The sequence below is a fragment of the Bison bison genome, unplaced genomic scaffold (genome assembly GCF_000754665.1).
Source record: "Bison bison bison isolate TAMUID 2011002044 unplaced genomic scaffold, Bison_UMD1.0 scf7180017864192, whole genome shotgun sequence".
Classification (NCBI taxonomy): Eukaryota; Metazoa; Chordata; class Mammalia; order Artiodactyla; family Bovidae; genus Bison; species Bison bison.
In genome coordinates, this window is record NW_011494764.1 from 3,357,036 (window position 1) to 3,376,132 (window position 19,097).

At 41.7% G+C, this 19,097-nt stretch overlaps 1 protein-coding gene and 1 pseudogene across 1 annotated transcript in view; one reads left to right on the forward strand and one right to left on the reverse strand.

The window, feature by feature from the left end:
• Positions 1–19,097, reverse strand: part of LOC104991442 — a 20,751-nt pseudogene that overhangs the window by 953 nt on the left and 701 nt on the right.
• The window catches only part of LOC104991440 (chromosome unknown open reading frame, human C16orf87), a 103,898-nt gene continuing 87,020 nt past the window's right edge, over positions 2,220–19,097 (forward strand). The window contains exon 1 of the mRNA XM_010843907.1: positions 2,220–2,411. Coding sequence (XP_010842209.1) covers positions 2,346–2,411 — 66 coding nt within the window. The 5' untranslated portion in view covers positions 2,220–2,345. The remainder of the gene's footprint in view (positions 2,412–19,097) is intronic.

The window sequence follows — 19,097 nt, forward strand, 5'->3', positions numbered from 1 at the left end:
GGCTCAGATGAAGGATGAATCCTCCAAGAGGGAGCCAGGGCTCAAGGCATAGCCAGGGGAAGATTGCAGACATGTAGTGAGGGCTCCTTCTGGATTACCACTGGCAGCACATAGAGGCTGGAGCCTACGTCCTCAGGAACCCAGTCCTTGTCTTCTTTCATTAGCTGGCGGATGCACTCCAACAACTCAGCTTTGTCAAAACTGCAGGCAGAGGCACAGAGCTGAACACAGCATGAGTTCCACGTTGAGCCAAGGTCGGAAGAGGAGCACGCGCTGGTCCCCCGTCTTTGAACGCGTTCAGGTCTTCAAAGAGCTGCAGGGAGTAGTGGAGAGCCGAGCCGGCCGAGAGCAGAGTGAGGTTTTGGAAGGGCTGGATTTGGGGCTGACCCCAGCCCTTCTCCCTGTTCCGTCCCACTATCAGCATGTGATCGGTGAACACCTTCCTGAACAGCAGGGGCTGGCTGGGGTCAGGCTTCTTCTGAAGCTCCTGTGTCATTTCCAGCTGCCTGTCAGCAGCCTTGAAGCTGGATGAGGCATATCGTCTGGGACCACACAGAAGCCAAAGAACAGAGAGAAAATTTGGGGTCCAAATCTCTCTCCCTTCATCCCCTCTAAAGCCTTGTGCTCCTTTCTGAGGGGGCTCCTCCTCCTTTGAATATGAATTATGAAACTACATCATCAGTTAATTTTGGAGAAAGGCTAAGAATGAATCATGAATGTACTAAAATTGCTTTAAAATCTATTCTTCCATCACCATTAACATAGTTTAATGGTTTAAGATAGTTTTCCTGCCACAAGAACCCAGAGACAGTTTCAACGTAAATTTTTCTCTACAAGCGGTGCTTTTATCAATCCAAACTCATTTAGGTGAATGAGTAAACAAGAAACAACCTTATTTGTCACACTGAAAACTTTTTTTATACATTGTCTTTTTATATACATTGTCTTCATTCAAAGTGTGCTTACAGACATTAACATGTAGAATAGAAATTTCACTAATGCCTTTGCTTTCCTTAAAATTGTAGAACAGATATCAGTGCAATACCCATTGTAATAAATGCTCATTGGCAAATTTTGTCAGAATGAAGTTTACTTTCTTAAATTATTTTCTTTGTTATGTTTGCTCCAATTGTTGAAATGTAATTTTTTAAGTGTAGTTTTATGGCTGTTGAATTCCACATTTAAAAAATGAACTTGTATTTTGTATATATTTTTTTTCACTTCATTTTATGAGTAATTTTTTTTTTCCTAAAAATACATGATGAATTTAAAACAAACTGGTCTTTCATTGTGGGCTCTTAAGTAGTAACCGGAGAAGGCAATGGCACCCCACTCCAGTACTCTAGCCTGGAAAATCCCATGGACTGAGGAGCCTGGGAGGCTGCAGTCCATGGGGTCGCTAGGAGTCGGACACGATTGAGCGACTTCACTTTCACTTTTCACTTTCATGCATTGGAGAAGGAAATGGCAACCCACTCCAGTGTTCTTGCCTGGAGAATCCCAGCGACGGGGGAGCCTGGTAGGCTGCTGTCTATGGGGTCGCACAGAGTCGGACACGACTGAAGCGACTTAGCAGCAGCAGCAACAGCAGCAGCAGCAAGTAGTAACAGATCTAAACAGCTAGATGGTGTTTGAGGGCAGACAAATTGCATATTATTCAAATTTGCCCGATAGTGGGCCTTAGGCAATTATTCGTTAAACGAATGAATTTTTAATCCCCAACCCTGGGTCCAGGGCATTAATGACATCTCTACTCCAATTCCTCAATGATTAGACTTGCGAAACGGAAGTTTATCAAACATCAGGATCTGTGCCTCACTCTCCACCTGCTTTTCACTCTCTCTTCTTCCTCTCAGAGACGGGGCGTGCACAGCACCATGATCCTGCTGCTGCGGCCGCCGCTGCCGCTGCCGCTGCCGCTGCCGCTGCCGCTGCTGCTGCTGCTGCTAAGTCGCTTCAGTCGTGTCTGTGCTCAATACCACGACCCATTCGTTGGTCGAGCCCGACGCCCTTCACTGCGGAGTCGCGGCCAAGCCACGTCCCCATGCCGGCCTAGAGGGGGCGTACCCATTGTTCAGCCAGAAGATCCAGGCCAAGTAATCTTGCGAGGAGCCGATCCCTGTGAATGGGAGCTGTGCCGCAGACCCTCAGAGCCGGCGCACGTCGTGCCTCGCCCCTTCGGCCCGCAGGCTCTGAGAGAGCTTGCGGACGCTCCCGCTCTTACTCGTCAGAGCCTGGGTCCGGCTAGCCTGGACCTGGCGGGCTGAGGCTGGGCGCCTGAGGTACGAGGGGCGAAGCCCGAGCCGCCGCAGCCGCTGCTGCTGCCGCTGCCTTCAGAGAAAAGCATGTCTGCAACTCGAGCTAAGAAAGTGAAGATGGCCACAAAATCATGCCCCGAGTGCGACCAACAGGTGGGCGTCGGGGGCCGGGCACCGAACACGCGGGCCAGCGGAGCGGGTGCGCGCGGGCAGGCGGCCGTTGCCTGTGGCCGTTGGCTGTGGAGAGGCCGCCTCGCCGGGGTCCTGGCGGCCGAGCGAGTGGGCCGGCCCTCGGGCTCTGTGGCCACCGCGGGAGCCCGAACCGGCCGGGCCGAGCCGAGGGGTTGCCGGGGAAGCGACCGGAGCCGCGGCCCGGCCGGTGTCCACCTGGCGGCGGTCAGACGGGCGAGTGTCGTGCCCTGTGGCTGGGCTGCGTGAGAGGGGGCGTGGGTTTATCCTGAGCAGACGGGGCGCCCTGTCCGGAGCCTCCCCGAGTCGCCTGGCCGGCTCCGGTGACAGCGGCAGGAGTGGGGCAGTGGCCCAAGTGGACGAGAACGGTCCCTCAGCCCCCTCCTGCCCCGACGAGAGTGCCTGATGTGCAAACTCCCAAGTCAGGGCTCCTGGCTCCCAAATCCCCCTCCTACCACTCAGGGTCGCTTTGTTCCCATTTCAGATGTGTACGGTGGACCCCCCAAACTGTGCCCCCGCCACCTGGGTGGATGCTTAAATGTGACAGTAAGGCCTGCAGTACAATGATGCTTTCCTCTTAGACTTAAATAATTGGTGATCTATATGCTTTTAAATAATTTGCATAATAGGAAAAGGAGTACGTCAAGGCTGTATATTGTCACCCTGCTTATTTAACTTATATGCAGAGTACATCATGAGAAACGCTGGGCTGGAAGAAGCACAAGCTGGAATCAAGATTGCTGGGAGAAATATCAATAACCTCAGATATGCAGATGACACCACCCTTATGGCAGAAAGTGAAGAGGAACTAAAAAGCCTCTTGATGAAAGTAAGAGTGGAGAGTGAAAAAGTTGGCTTAAAGCTCAACATTCAGAAAACGAAGATCATGGCATCTGGTCCCATCACTTCATGGGAAATAGATGGGGAAGCAGTGGAAACAGTGTCAGACTTTATTTTGGGGGGCTCCAAAATCACTGCAGATGGTGACTACAGCCATGAAATTAAACGACGCTTATTCCTTGGAAGGAAAGTTATGACCAACCTAGATAGCATATTCAAAAGCAGAGACGTTGCCAACAAAGGTACTCTTGCCTGGAAAATCCCATGGATGGAGGAGCCTGGTAGGCTGCAGTCCATGGGGTCGCTAAGAGTCGGACATGACTGAGCGACTTCACTTTCACCTTTCACTTTCATGCATTGGAGAAGGAAATGGCAACCCACTCCTGTGTTCTTGCCTGGAGAATCCCAGGAACCGGGGAGCCTGGTGGGCTGCCGTCTATGGGGTAGCATAGAGTCGGACACGACTGAAGCCATTTAGCAGCAGCAGCAGCAGTCAGGGCTATGGTTTTCTCCTGTGGTCATGGATGGATGTGAGTTGGACTGTGAAGAAGGCTGAGCGCTGAAGAATTGATGTCTTTGAAGTGTGGTGTTGGAGAAGACTCTTGAGAGTCCCTTGGATGCAAGGAGATCCAACCAGTCCATTCTGAAGGAGATCAGCCCTGGGATTTCTTTGGAAGGATGATGCTAAAGCTGAAACTGCAGTACTTTGGCCACCTCATGCGAAGAGTTGACTCGTTGGAAAAGACTCTGCTGCTGGGAGGGATTGTGGGCAGGAGGAGAAGGGGACGCCAGAGGATGAGATGGCTGATGACATCACTGACTCGATGGACGTGAGTCTCAGTGAACTCCGGGGGTTGGTGATGGACAGGGAGGCCTGGAGTGCTGCGATTCATGGGGTCGCAAAGAGTCGGACACAACTGAGCGACTGAACTGAACTGAATAGTCATTAATTTGGTCTAGTTTTTAGTAGACGCTTTAAAATACTAAGTCCCCATTAAAGTCCTATTTTTCTGAGTTCTCTCCTCTTATAATGTCGCATATTCTTCTAACTTTTTAAGAGGTGAATTTTCCTTATGTGGTTTCTTGAACTTTTAATATCTGCTTTCTAAACTAAATTCATTAGGTCATGCAGTGGCTTTATGATTGCTATTGATCTGGGGTTCAGATCAACATTTAAACTTAAAAGCTCTCAGCTATGACAGTAAACACTGCATGTGGTGAGAACAGCATTAGAATCGTGGTCAGTAAGGATCCTCACAGCATTCCTGAGGCTTTCTCTGCTTTCCTAAATGACAGCCCAGGTGTAAAGAAGAAGAAAAAAAGCTCATGCCAGTGGTTGCAAGTTGTCATGGCTTGGTAATTTCATGTTTCTTAGCCCATGAGCAAGGCCTTGACTTCCAAGGTTTTCCAAAGAATGGAATGATTATACTGCATTTAGGGAAGCCCAAAGCTGTGGCTTCTCACCAGGAGCCTTCCAGTCCAGATGCCAACAAAGGGTCAGTTTTACTTTAAGCAGGATTGCTTATTAACACTGCTGCCATTCCATCTTTATTGGGCTGATAGGGTTAGAGGGATAGAAAGGTAACCAAAGGTATTTTTTCTCATGATGCAGTTTTGTTTACCCCTTACTAATGTGTTATACATAACCTAATGGAAAAAAATTTTTTTACTGACTCCTTTATGTATAAAATTTGATTATTCTTAACTAGAAAAAGTAATTCATTTCAAGCTCTCTCAGTTAAAACCATTTGTAAGACATCTTTTATGCCAAAATGCAGAACTTAATATATGTTTCTTTTAAAATTATTACTTCTTTTTTTACTTTCTCTCTGAGCAAGAGAAATTTACTGCTTCTATTTTCTCTCAGCAGTGCTTTATTGTTTTCAATGTATAGATTTTGTACATATTTGTGAAGTTTATCATTGTGAATTTAATTTTTTGGATGCTACTATAAGTGGAATTGTTTTAAAATTTTCATTTTATCAATGTTCATTAATTATATATAGAAATAAAATTTATTTTTTTATTTAAAAATACAAAATTCACCATATAAACCATTTTAAAGTATATATATACTTCAGTGGCATAATATATTCACAGTATGGTATAACCATCACCACTGTCTACTTCTAGAATATTTTCATCATTTCTAAATGAGACCCTGTTTTCAATTAAGCACTCACTTCCTGATTCATGCTCCTTCTAGTCCCTAGTAACTACGAATTTGCTGTTTCTGTAGATTTGCCTATTATTGATATTTCATATAAATGGAGTCATGCAATGTGTCCTTTGATCTGACTTCTTTCATTTAGTTTATCCATATTGCACTATATATCAGTACTTTGTTCTTTTTTATGGCCAAATGACATTCCATTGTGTGGATAGATCACATTTTGTTAATCCCTTCGGCAGTTGATGGACATTTTGGTGGTTTCCACCTTTCGCTTATTGTGAATAGTGCTGCTGTTAATATTCATGTCCAATTGTGTGTGTGTTTAATATATTCTTTCTAGGGCATTACTACTCAATTTTTGTTTTTTGGCTGCGCCGTGTGGCTTATAGGATCTCAATTCCCCAACCAGGGATTGAACCTGGACCATGGCAGTGAAAGTGCTGAATCCTAACCAGTAGACTACCAGGGAACTCCCACAAGTTTTAACATCTGTTTTCATTTATTATATTCCCATGAATGAAGCAGCATGATCATACTGTAATTCTGCATTTAACTTATTGAGGAACTGCCAAACTGTCATTCACAGGAGTTGTTGCATTTTATATTCCCACCAACATGATATGAAAGTTCTAATTTTCCCACATCCTCACTCATACTTGTTATTTTTCATTTTTTAAAAGAATTAGTGTAGTTTGACACCAAAAAAAAAGAAGGAAAATTGTCATGTTCAAAAAGCTTTAAGCTGCAGTGTTGGCTCTTTACAACCATAACCAAATCCAACAATGGAGAAAAATGGATACTATGATATTTTCCTAGTTCTGGAGGTTCCTCTGAAATGTAATTTCCTAGAGCTTCTTATTAATTTAACAAATATTTATTACGTACTTGCTTTGTGTCAGAGACTGTTCCAGTTCAGGAAATAAAACAGTGAATAAAAGAGACAAATAGTCCTTTCTGCTTGGGGAGGTGGGATTAGAATAGTCATCCTAGTACATGTGAACTGGGATGTCATTGTGGTTTGCATTTCCCTAATAAAGACATTGAACATCTTTTCATGTGTTTCTTGGTCATTTATATTTGTTCCTTGGAGAAATATCTATTCAGGTTCATCGCCCATTTTTTTTAAATTAATTTTATTTATTTTTGGCTGCACAGGCTTTTTTCTAGTTGCAGCAAACAGGGACTACTCTTCAGTAGTGGTGCTCAGGCTTCTCTTGAGGTGGCTTCTTGTGGGGCACAGGCTCTAGGGTGTGTGCGCTTCAGTAGTTGTAGTACATGGGTTCAGTAGTCGTGATTCCCAGGCTCTGGAGCACAGGCTCAATAGTAGTGGCACACAGCTTACTTGCTTTGCAGCATGTGGGATCTTTCTGGATCAGGGATCCAACTTGTGTCTCCTGCATTTGCAGGCAGATTCTTTACCACTGAGCCACCAGGAAAGCCCTCATTGCCAATTTTTAATTGACTTGTCATTTGGGTTGTTTTATTTGAGTTCTAAGTGGTTTTGTATATCCTGGATACTAGATCCTTCAGTTCAGTTCAGTTCAGTTGCTCAGTCATGTCTGACTCTTTGCAACCCCATGGACTGTAGTACACCAGGCTTCCCTGTCCACCACCAACTCCTGGAGCTTGCTCAAACTCATGTCTATCGAGTCAGTGATGCCATCCAACCATCTCATCCTCTGTTGTCCCCTTCTCCTCCCGCCTTCTATCTTTCCCAGGATCAGGGTCTTTTCCCAAGAGTCAGTTCTTCGCATCAGGTGGCCAAAGTATTGGAGTTTCAGCTTGAACATCAGTCCTTCCAAATAACACTCAGGACTGATTTCCTTTAGGATGGACTGGTTGGATCTCCTTGCAGCCCAAGGGACTCTCAAGAGTCTTCTCCAACACCACAGTTCAAAAGCATCAGTTCTTTGGTGCTCAGCTTTCTTTATGGTCCAACTCTCACATACATGACTACTAGAAAAACCATAGCTTTGACTAGACGGATCTTTGTTGACAAAGTAATGTCTCTGCTTTTTAATATGCTGTCTAGGTTGGTCATAGCTTTTCTTTCAAGGAACAAGTGTCTTTGAATTTCATGGTTGTAGTCACCATCTGCTGTGAATTTAGAGCCCAAGAAAATAAAGTCTATCACTGTTTCCATTGTTTCCACATCTATTTGCCATGAAGTGATAGGACCCGATGCCATGATCTTCATTTTTTGATTGTTGAGTTTTAAGCCAGCTTTTTTACTCTCCTCTTTCACTTTCATCAAGAGGCTCTTTAGTTCCTCTTTGCTTTCTGCCATAAGGGTGGTGTCATCTGCATATCTGAGCTTATTGATATTTCTCCCAGCAATCTTGATTCCAGCCTGTGCTTCATCCAGCCCAGCATTTTGTATGATGTACTCTGGTGCTGCTGCTGCTGCTAAGTCACTTCAGTCGTGCCCGACTCTGTGCGACCCCAAAGACGGCAGCCTACCAGGCTTCCCCGTGCCTGGGATTCTCCAGGCAACTGGAGTAGGTTGCCATTTCCTTCTCCAATGCATGAAAGTGAAAAGTGAAAGTAAAGTCGCTCAGTCGTATCCGACTCTTATCGTCCCTATGGACTGCAGCCTACCAGGCTCCTCTGTCCATGGGATTTTCAAGCTAAATAAGCAGGGTGACAATATAGAGCCTTACCGTACTCCTTTCATAATTTGGAACCAGTCTGTTCCGTGTCTGGTTCTAACTGTTGCTTCTTGACCTGCATACAGATTTCTCAGGAAGCAGGTAAGGTGATCTGATATTCCCATCTCTTTAAGAATTTTCCACAGTTTGTTGTGATCCACACAGTTAAAGTCTTTAGTGTAGAAGTAGATGTTTTCTGAATTCTCTTGCTTTTTCTATGATCCATTTGATCTCTGGTTCCTCTGCCTTTTCTAAATTCAGCTTGAACATCTGGAAGTTTTCGGTTCATGTACTGTTGAAGCCTCACTTGGAGAATTTTGAGCATTACTTTGCTAGCGTGTGAGATGAGTGACTTATCAGACATGATTTGCAAATATTTGCTAATACCCATTATGTGGGTTGTCTTTTTACTCTCTTGATGGTACCCTTTGATGCACAAAAGTTTTTCATTTTGATGTAGTCCAATATGTGTATTTTTTCTTTCATTGCTTGTGCTTTTTGGTGCCGGCACCAAGAAACTATTGTCTGACCCAACATTATAAAGATTTACCCTTTCTCTCATCTAAGAGTTTTACAGTTTTTGTTGTTATATGTATGTCCTTGATTCATTCTGAGTTGATTTTTGTATATGGTGTGAGGTAAGAGTTCAACTTCATTCTGTTATATGTGCATATTTCACTGTTCTAGCATCTTTAGTCGAGACTAGTTTTTCCTCATTGTGCGGTCTTGGCACCATTGTCGAAAGTCAGTTGACAGATTAATGCATTTATTTCTGAACTCTCAATTCTATTCCATTGATCTATATGTCTGTTCTTATTGCCAGCATTACACTCTTTAGTTTTTCTTTTCTTACTGATACACAGGATTCTTTTAAAGACTATTTTAAAAAATTGAAATATTGTTGATTTACAATGTTGTGTTAGTTTCAGGTATACAGCAAAGTGATTCAGGTGTATGTGTGTGTATATTTATATATCTTTTTTCAGATTTTCCCATTATAGGTTATTGCAAAATATTGAATATAGTCCTTGTGCTATACAGTAGGTCCTTGGTTTTTTTTATTTTATATATAGTTATGTGTATCTGTTCATCACAAACTTCTAATTTTTCCCCCTTCCCTTTTTGGTATCTTTCAGTTTATTTTCTACGTCTGTGAGTTTGTTTCTGTTTTGTAAATAAGTTCATTTTGTATCATTTTTTTAAGATTCCACAAATAAGTGGCATCATATAGTATTTGTCTTTCTCTGATTTACTCTACTTCATATGATAATTTTTAGGTCCATCCATGTTGCTGATAATTCTATTTTAGGAGGAGTATTACCACATCTTTATCCATTCATCAATTAATGGACACTTAGGTTGCTTCCATGTCTTCACTATTGTACATAGCACAGCTATAAACATAGGGGTACATGTATCTTTTCGAATTAGAGTGTTGTTTGGGTGTGTATGCCCAGGAATGGGATTGCTGGATCATATGGTAACTCTAGATTTTGAGGTCCCTCCACACTGTTTTCCATTATGTTTACATTCCCACCGAAACTGTTAAGAGGGTTCACTTTTCTGCACATCCTCTCCAGCATTTATTGTTTGTAGATTTTTTTGATGATGGCCATTCTAACTGTGAGGTGTTACCTCACTGTAGTTTTGATTTGCATTTCTCTTAACACTTAGCAACGCTGAGCATCTTTTCAGGTGCCTGTATTGGCCATCTGTATATCTTCTTTGGAGAAATATCTATTTAGGTCTTCTGCTCATTTATTCAGAGAAGGTGATGGCACCCCACGCCAGTACTCTTGCCTGGAAAATCCCATGGATGGAGGAGCCTGGTAGGCTGCAGTCCATGGGGTCACGAAGAGTCAGACATGACTGAGTGACTTAACTTTCACTTTTCACTTTCATGCATAGGAGAAGGAAATGGCAACCCACTCCAGTGTTCTTGCCTGGAGAATCCCAGGGACGGGGTAGCCTGGTGGGCTGCCATCTATGGGGTCGCACAGAGTTGGACACGACTGAAGTGACTTAGCAGCAGCAGCCCATTTATTAATTGAATTGTTTGTTTTTTTGATATTGAGCTGTAGGAGCTGTTTATGTATTCTGGAAATTAAGCCCTTGTCAGTCACATTATTTGCAAATATTTTCTCCCATTCCATAGGTTGTCTTTTCATTTTGTTTACAGTTTTCTGTGCAAAAGCTTGTATATTTGATTAGGTCCCATTTGTTTACATTTGCTTTTATTTCTATTGCCTTGGAAGACTGATCTAAGAAATGTCAGAGAATATTTTGCGTATGTTTTCTTCTAGGAATTTTATGGTGTCATGTCTTATATTTAAGTCTTTAAGCCATTTTGAGTTTGTGTTTGTGAGGGAGTGTTCTAACTTCATTGATTTACGTGTGACTGTCCCGCTTTTCCAACCCTACTTGCTGAAGAGACTGTCTTTTCTACATTGTATATTCTTGTCTCCTTTGTCTAGAATTAATTTTTAAAGACTTTTTAAAAATTGAGGTGTAATTAAGGGGGGATGGGCAATATAGGGGTAGGAGATTAAGAACTACAAGCTGTCATGTATAAATAAGCTAAAAGGATATATTGTATAATGGCATATAGACAGTATTTTATAACTACTGTAAATGGAGTACAACCTTTAAAAATTTTGTATCACTATTTTATTATATACATGTAGCATATAACATTGTACATCAACTATAATTCAGTTTTAGAAATTAAGGTGTAATAGTGTATAATATACATAATTATGATTACATGTTGTTTAGTTGCTAGTCGTGTCCAACTCTTTTGTGACCCTATGGACTGTAGGCTGCCAGGCTCCTCTGTTCATGGGATTTCCAAGGCAAAAAGACTGGAGTGGGTAGCCATTTCTTTCTCTAGGGGATCTTCTGGACTCAGGGATCAAACCCCTGTCTCCTGCATTGGCAGGCGGATTCTTTACCACTGAGCCACCAGGAAGTCATATATATTACAAACATAATTATAAATTTAATATATAATTTTGGAGAAAATAATTGCAAATGATATGACTGACAAAGGCTTAATTTCCAGAATATATAAACAGCTTATCCAACTCAAGAACGAAAAAAGAAGCAACCCAGTGAAAAATAGGGAGAAGACCTAAGTAGATATTTTTCCAAGAAAGACATACAGATGGCCAATAGGCACATGAAAAGATGCTTATAATCACTAATTATTAGAGAGATGCAAATCAAAACTACAATGAGGTACCACCTCACTTTAGTCAGAATGGCCATCATTTAGAAGTCTGGGGTAGGGGACTTTTAGCTTTTAGCTACTCTGTAGCTCAGAGTAGGGGGCCTGAAGAAATGGCTCCTTTGTTTACAACACACCCAACAGGAATCTGGGTTCATTGTAACAAGAGGCACAAAATTTCTGGCCTTCTATGAATGAGTATCCAACACATGTCCCCCTGTACCTCCACGTGGCTGCTGGGCAGGACCAGTGGGACAGGGCTCAATATTTGAAGGAAAGCTACAATATTTAGTAGGTGAGTTTGCCACCTAGAGTCTATTTGGTCCATACATGGGTATGCCATGAGCGATCTTACAGACATAAAAGCTTTGAACCTCTCTGTTTAAGGGAAAAGAAAGGAAAAAAAATAGGTTCTATATGCTATTCTGGAAAAGACAAAACTATGGAGACAATAAAAAGATCAGTGCCAGGAGTTTGAGGAGAGTGAAGGGGAGATGAATACACAGATACAGAAGTTTCTACGAGCAGTGAAAATACTTTGAATGACATTATAATGATGGTTATATGTCATCAAAGTTTTGTCCAAATCCATAGAATGTGGAACACTATTCATTTCATTAAAGGGAAACCTAAAGGTGAATTGTGGACTTTGACTTTGGTGCTATGTGTCAATGTAGTTCATCCTTGTTTTTGTTTTTTTTTAAAGGTACTAATCTGTTGATATTGGTTGTGCATGTGAGGAGAGGGGTGATATGGGGAATTTGCCTTCCTGTCAGTTTTGTTGTAAACCTAAAACTTCTTTTAAAAAGTCTCAAAACAATTAACATTCAGGATAGAAGTTTTTGGCAAAACTTTTGTTTCACTTTTATAAATATATGCATATTATATGTGTGTATGTGTTTGTTGGATTGTGATTTTTTTTTAAACATCAAAAAATTTCTAGGCCACTGTAGTTAAATTATACTGGCAAATAAAAGCACAAATTAACCTAAAAAAAAAGTCTACAAGTAATAAATGTAAGAGAAGGTGTGGAGAAAAGGGAACACTATGGTTTGGAATGTAAAGTGGTACAGCTACTGTGGACAACAGTGTAGAGGTTCCTCAAAAACTAAAAACAGAATTACCATATGATCCAGCAAGCCCACTCTTGGGCATGTAGCCAGATAAAACTACAATTTGAGAAGATACCTGAACCCCTATGTTTATAGTAGCACTATAAACATGGAAGCAACCTAAGTATCCATCAACAGATGAATGGGTAAAGAAGATGTGGTCTATCTATACCATGGAATATTACTCATTCTAAAAAAGTATGAAATAGTGACATTTCCTGCAACATGGATGGATCTAGGGATTATCATACTAAACGAAGTAAGTCAGAGAAATACAAATACCATATGATATCACTTGTATGTGGAATCTGAAATACAACACAGATGAACATATCTATGAAACAGAAACAGATTCACAGACGTGGAGAACAGACTTATAGTTGCCAACAGGAGAAGGATTGGGAGTCTGGAATTAGCAGGTGCAAACTGGTGTATATATAATGTATATACATATATAATGGATAAACAACAAGGTCTTCCTGTGTAGCACAGGGAGCTATATTCAATTTCCTGTGATAAACCATAATAGAAAAGAATATGAAAAATAATGTATATGTATAACTGAATTACTTTGCTGTACAGCAGAAATTAACATTGTGAATCAACTATAATAAATATTTTTAAAATTGATGTAATGTTATATTAGTTATTTGTATTAGTAATAGCACTGGGTTAGTTTCAGGTGTATAATATAATGATTTGGTATTTGTATATATTTTGAAATGAACACACAGTAAGACTTTATTTATAGCAGTTTTAGGTTCAACCAAGTTGAGAAGACGATACAGAGATTTCTTATATATCCTTTGCCCTCCCACATGCATAGCCTCCTTCATGATTGCATCTTCCACTAGACTGGTAAATTTGTTAAAATTGATGACTCTACATTGACACATCATTGCCACCTGAAGTCCATAGTTTACATTATGGTTCACTCTTGGTGTTGTACATTCTGTGTGTGAATAAATATATAATGACATGTACCACCATTACATATATAATAAATATATAATGACATGTACCACCATTACTGTGGAAAATTCTGAAAGAGATGGGAATACCAGACCACCTGACTTGCCTCTTGAGAAACCTATATGCAGGTCAGGAAGCAACAGAACTGGACATGGAACAACAGACTGGTTCCAAATTGGGAAAGGAGTACATCAAGGCTGTATATTACCCTGCTTATTTAACTTATATGCAGAGTACATCATGAGAAACACTGGGCTGGAGGAAGCACAGCTGGAATCAAGATTGCCAGGAGAAATATCAATAACCTCAGATATGCAGATGACACCACCCTTATGGCAGAAAGTGAAGAGGAACTAAAACGGCTCTTGAAGAAAGTGAAAGTGGAGAGTGAAAAAGTTGGCTTAAAGCTCAACATTCAGAAAACTAAGATCATGGCATCTGGTCCCATCACTTCATGGGAAATAGATGGGGAAACAATGGAAACAGTGTCAGACCTTACTTTTTTGGGCTCCAAAATCACTGCAGATGGTGATTGCAGCCATGAAATTAAGACGCTTACTCCTTGGAAGGAGAGTTATGGCCAACCTAGATAGTGTATTCAACAGCAGAGACATTACTTTGCCAACAAAGGTCCGTCTAGTCAAGGCTATGGTTTTTCCAGTGGTCATGTATGGACGTGAGAGTTGGACTGTGAAGAAAGCTGAGTGCCGAAGAATTGATGCTTTTGAACTGTGGTGTTGGAGGAGACTCTTGAGAGTCCCTTGGACTGCAAGGAGATCCAACCAGTCCATCCTAAAGGAGATCAATCCTGCGTGTTCATTGGAAGGAATGATGCTAAAGCTGAAACTCCAATACTTTGGCCACCTCATGCGAAGAGTTGACTCATTGGAAAAGACCCTGATGCTGGGAGGGATTGGGGGCAGGAGGAGAAGGGGACGACAGAGGATGAGATGGCTGGATGGCATCACCGACTCAATGAACATGAGTTTGGGTAGACTCCAGGAGTTGGTGATGGACAGGGAGGCCTGGCATGCTGTGATTCATGGGGTCGCAAAGAGTCGGACACGACTGAGCGACTGAACTGAACTGAAAAACCATTACAAAATCACTGAATATTTTCACTGTCCTAAAAATCCTCTGTGTTTTGCCTGTTCATCCCTCCTTACCCGTGATCCCTGGGAACCACTGATGTGTTTACCATCTCCTTAGTTCTGCCTTTTCCAGAATGTCAGATAGTTGGAATCATACTGGGTGTAACCTTTTCAGATTGGCTTCTTTCACTTAGTAATATCTCTTTAAGCTTCCTCCATGTCTTTTCATGGCTGGATAGCTCTTTTTTTTTTTCTTAGAGAATAATATTCCATTTTCTGGAAGTTCCACAGTTTATCCATTTGCCTACTGAGGGACATCTTGATTGTGTCCAAGTTTTGGCAACTATGAATTAAGCTGTTTTAAACATTGTGTTCAGGTTTCTGTGTGGATATAAGTTTTTAACTGTTTCAGTTGAATATCAGGAAGCATAATTTCTGGACTGTAAGATAAGAGTGTGTTTAGATGTGTAAGAAATTGCCGAACTGTCTTCTAACGTGGCTGTAGCATTTTGCATTCACACCAACAATGAATAAGTGTTCCCATTGCTTTATGTCCTTGTCAGCCTTTGGTGTTGTCAGTGTTCCCGATTCTGGCTATTCTAATAGATGTGTACTGGAGTCTTAGGAAACATTACTATGAAAAAAGTGAGACAAAATTCCAGCTGAGCTATTTAAAATCTAAAAAATGATGCTGTTAAAGTGCTTCACTCAGTATGTCAGCAAATTTGGAAAACTCAGCAGTGGCCACAGGACTGGAAGAGATCAGTTTTCATTCCAGTCCCAAAGAAGGGCAATGCCAAAAATGTTCAAACTACTGTACAATTGTGTTCACTTCACATGCTAGCAAGGTTATGCTCAAAATCCTTCCAGTTAGGTTTAAGCAGTACATGAACTGAGAACTTCCAAATGTACAAGCTGGGCTTCAAAGAGGCAGAGAAATCAGAGAACAAATTGCCAACATTTGTTGGGTCATGGAGAAAGCAAGGGAATTCCAAAAAACATCTACTTATGCTTCAATGACTATGCTAAAAACTTTGACCATGTGAATCTCAACAAACTGTGGAAAATTCTTAGAGATGGGAGTGCCAGATCACCTAACCTGTGTCTGAGAAACCTGTGTCTAACCTGTGTCTGAGAAGCAACTGGACATGGAACAACTGACTGGTTCAAAATTGGGAAAGGAATACAATGAGGCTGTATATTATCACCCTGCTTTATTTAACTTACATGCAGAGTACACCAGGCAAAATGCTGAGCTGGATGAATCACAAGCTGGAATCACGATTACTGGGAGAAATATGAACAGCCTCATATTTAGGTGATACTACTCTAATGGCAGAAAGTGAAGAACTAAGAGCCTCTTGAGGGTGAAAGAGGAGAGTGAAAAAGCTGTCTTAAAACTCAACATTCAAAAAACTAAGATCATGGTATTCAGTCCCATCACTTCATGGCAAATAGATGGGGAAAAAGTGGAAACAGTGACAGAGACCATGTTCTTGGGGTCTAAAATCACTGTGGATGGTGACTGCAGCCACGAAAGTAAAAAACACTTGCTCCATGTGTAAAGTTGTCTCTTGGGTTGTTGGAAGAGGGTGTTTGCTATGACTAGTGTGTTCTCTTGGCAAAACTCTGTTAGCCTTTTCCCTGCTTCATTTTGTACTCCAAGGCCAAACTTGCCTGTTACTCCAGGTCTCTTGATTTCCTACTTTTGCATCCCAATCTCCTACACTGTAAAGTAGATCTTTTTTTGGTGTTAGTTCTAGAAGGTCTTGTAGGTCTTCACAGAACTGGTCAACTTCAGCTTCTTCAGCATCAGTGGTTGGGGCATAGACTTGAATTACTGTGATGTTGAATCGTTTGCCTTGGAAACAAACAGATGATTCTGTTGTTTTTGAGACTGCACCCAAGTACTACATTCCGGACTCTTTTTTGTTGCTTATGAGGGCTACTGCATTTCTTATATGGGATTCTTGCCCACAGTAGTAGATAAAATGGTCATCTGAACTAAATTCACCCATTCCCGTCCATTTTAGTTCACTGATAGGTCCTAAGATGTTAATGTTCAATCTTGCCATCTCCTGCTTGACCACATCCAATTTTCCTTGATTCATGGATCTAACATTTCAGGTTCCTATGCAATATTGTTCTTTACAGCATCAGACTTTACTTTCAGCACCAGACACATCCATAGCTAAATGTCTTTTCTGCTTTTGCCCAGCCACTTCATTCTTTCTGAGCTGTTAGTAATTGCCCTCTGCTCTTCCTCAGTAGCTTGTTGGATACCTTCCCACCTGTGGGGCTCATCTTCCAGTGTCATACCTTTTGCCTTTTCATACTGTCTCTGGGGTTCTCCAGGCAAGAATACTGGAGTGGATTGCAATTTCCTTCTTGAGTGGACCATGTTTTGTCAGAACTCTTCACTATGACCCATCCATTTTGGGTCCCCTGCACAGCATGGCTCATAGCTTCATTCAATTATGCAAGTCCCTTTGCAGTGATAAGACTGCAATCCATGAAGGGGATTGACCCTCTTGGCAGTGTTCAAATAAGCATAATATCGTTTTGGCTCTTTGAGCTTTTGAAGACAACACATTTCTCATTTATAAATTTTACTTAAGCCTATTTATGCTATCACTTACAGATACCTTGAATGGAGATCTTATAACAAAATGCTCTGAAATTTTGTCCAGGTTGAAAAAAACATGCAGTCCCCTTATGTCTTGGTGCTTGCATGGTTCACTGAACCCAAGGTAGATAAGGTGCAACTGGGGAAGCTGGAAGAAGACTCGAGGAGCTGTGGGGACTGCAGACATGTTTATTCTCTCTGGGCAACAGCAGCCAGGAGTCCTCAAATAGCACTGATATACTAAGAACAAAAGTGGCCCATGATCAAGTGGGTGTGCAGGCACAGTGTTCCAGCTGCTACGTAACCATGCAAGGTCAGCAATATTGTTTACAGAACACAGGTAAGAGGGCGTGAGGGAGTGGGGCAGGAGAGCCTGACTGATGCCATGTTGCCTAAATACTCTCCCCACACCTTAGTTCCCCCAAAGACCTCTTCACTGCAGAGGCTTTAGCAACTTCTTCCTTTGCTGCCTAAAGTCTCTCGGCTACCCATTATGGCCATAAATTGTCTGGAAACTTTTGATGCAAGAAGTTGCCCTCCTTGATCCTATGCTATACACCATTAGTAGTAATTGTTGGCTACATACTGATTTTACTGGAAAATCTGATAGGTCCTAAGACCATGACCCTTCCTCCTCAGATGCCTATTATGCCTTAGGTCATGGAAGTACTCAGTACGTCATCAAGGCTTCCTTCCCAAAACAAAAGCAGTACAGTATAGTTAAACCTGAGCCTCTGGCATATTCCACCTAGAGGGGGGATTGGTCTCCCTCGTCCTCAGTCCTTTGCTAGATGCCATAGTGCTGGAGAATGTCGCCCTTCTATTGGACCTTTTAGATACTTGGGGAGCCCCGAGAATCAACTGAGTGAATGTTAAAAGGAGTTTGTACAATTTGGATGGCATCACAGTTGATGGAGCCCATGGGAAAGCTGTTGCTATTAATTCCTTAAGCAGGATGTTTCCTGATCAAGGGCAGGATCTGAGGGTTCGCACTCCTGGCCAAACTCCACACAGTTATCTTAGCACTATATGCTCTACTCAACAGTCAATTCTCTCTCACATTTTTTCTGACTCTTGAGCCATGGCCAATAGTTGGTTGTCTGGTCCTGCCAGTGACAGCAACAACAACTTACCCAAGGTTAATCCTTTAGGTAAAAAGAACTCTGGGCACCTCTTGCCTTACAAGACACCCAGTATTAACCAAATATTTCTGTGCATGTGCTAAAGCCACAGAAGCCTCATCAAGACATTCTTTATCTCTTTTGGAGTTCCAGATATTATCCATAGTGACCAAGGCACTCATTTCACTTCTCAAAATATACAATGCTGAGCTGCTGAACGTGGCATTCAGTGGAACTCTCATCTTTATTACTCTCAAGCTGCCAACCTCATATAGTGCCAAAATAGCTTAATTAAAGAAGTTCACATTCAATTAAGTGAAATGTCACCAGTTAAGTATGAGGAGTGAATTGTAATAAAACACCTGACTTTGATTTTGATACTTGATCACTAACACATTTGAAACCCTAGCACTTCTATCCATTTCTGTCCTATATCTGGGGAAGTTGATGAGAAAGCTCAGATGCTTTCTTCTTTAATGAACAGAAAGTTCAAGCCATGTAAGCCACAGCTGCTCACATACAGAAACCCTCACCCCAGTCCCTCTCCCTAACTACGGTAAAAACAGGACCAATTTCTTTGCCTTGCTCTCTCAAACCATTTTAGACCTCCTTAGGAGCCTTCCCTGCTCTCCCCAAAAAGACACATTATGAAACCCTTTACATACCTTCCAGGTACTGGATGGTATCATCAGGGTCAACATCTGAACCAAATTTTGGATAATAGGTCCTTTCATCTCTGTAGGGTAAGCACAGTGCTAGAGAGAGGATTTTTTTCAACAAGTGGTGGTGTAGTGGATAGAACATGCAAAAACTAAAGAAAAAAAAAAAAGAACTTTCCCCA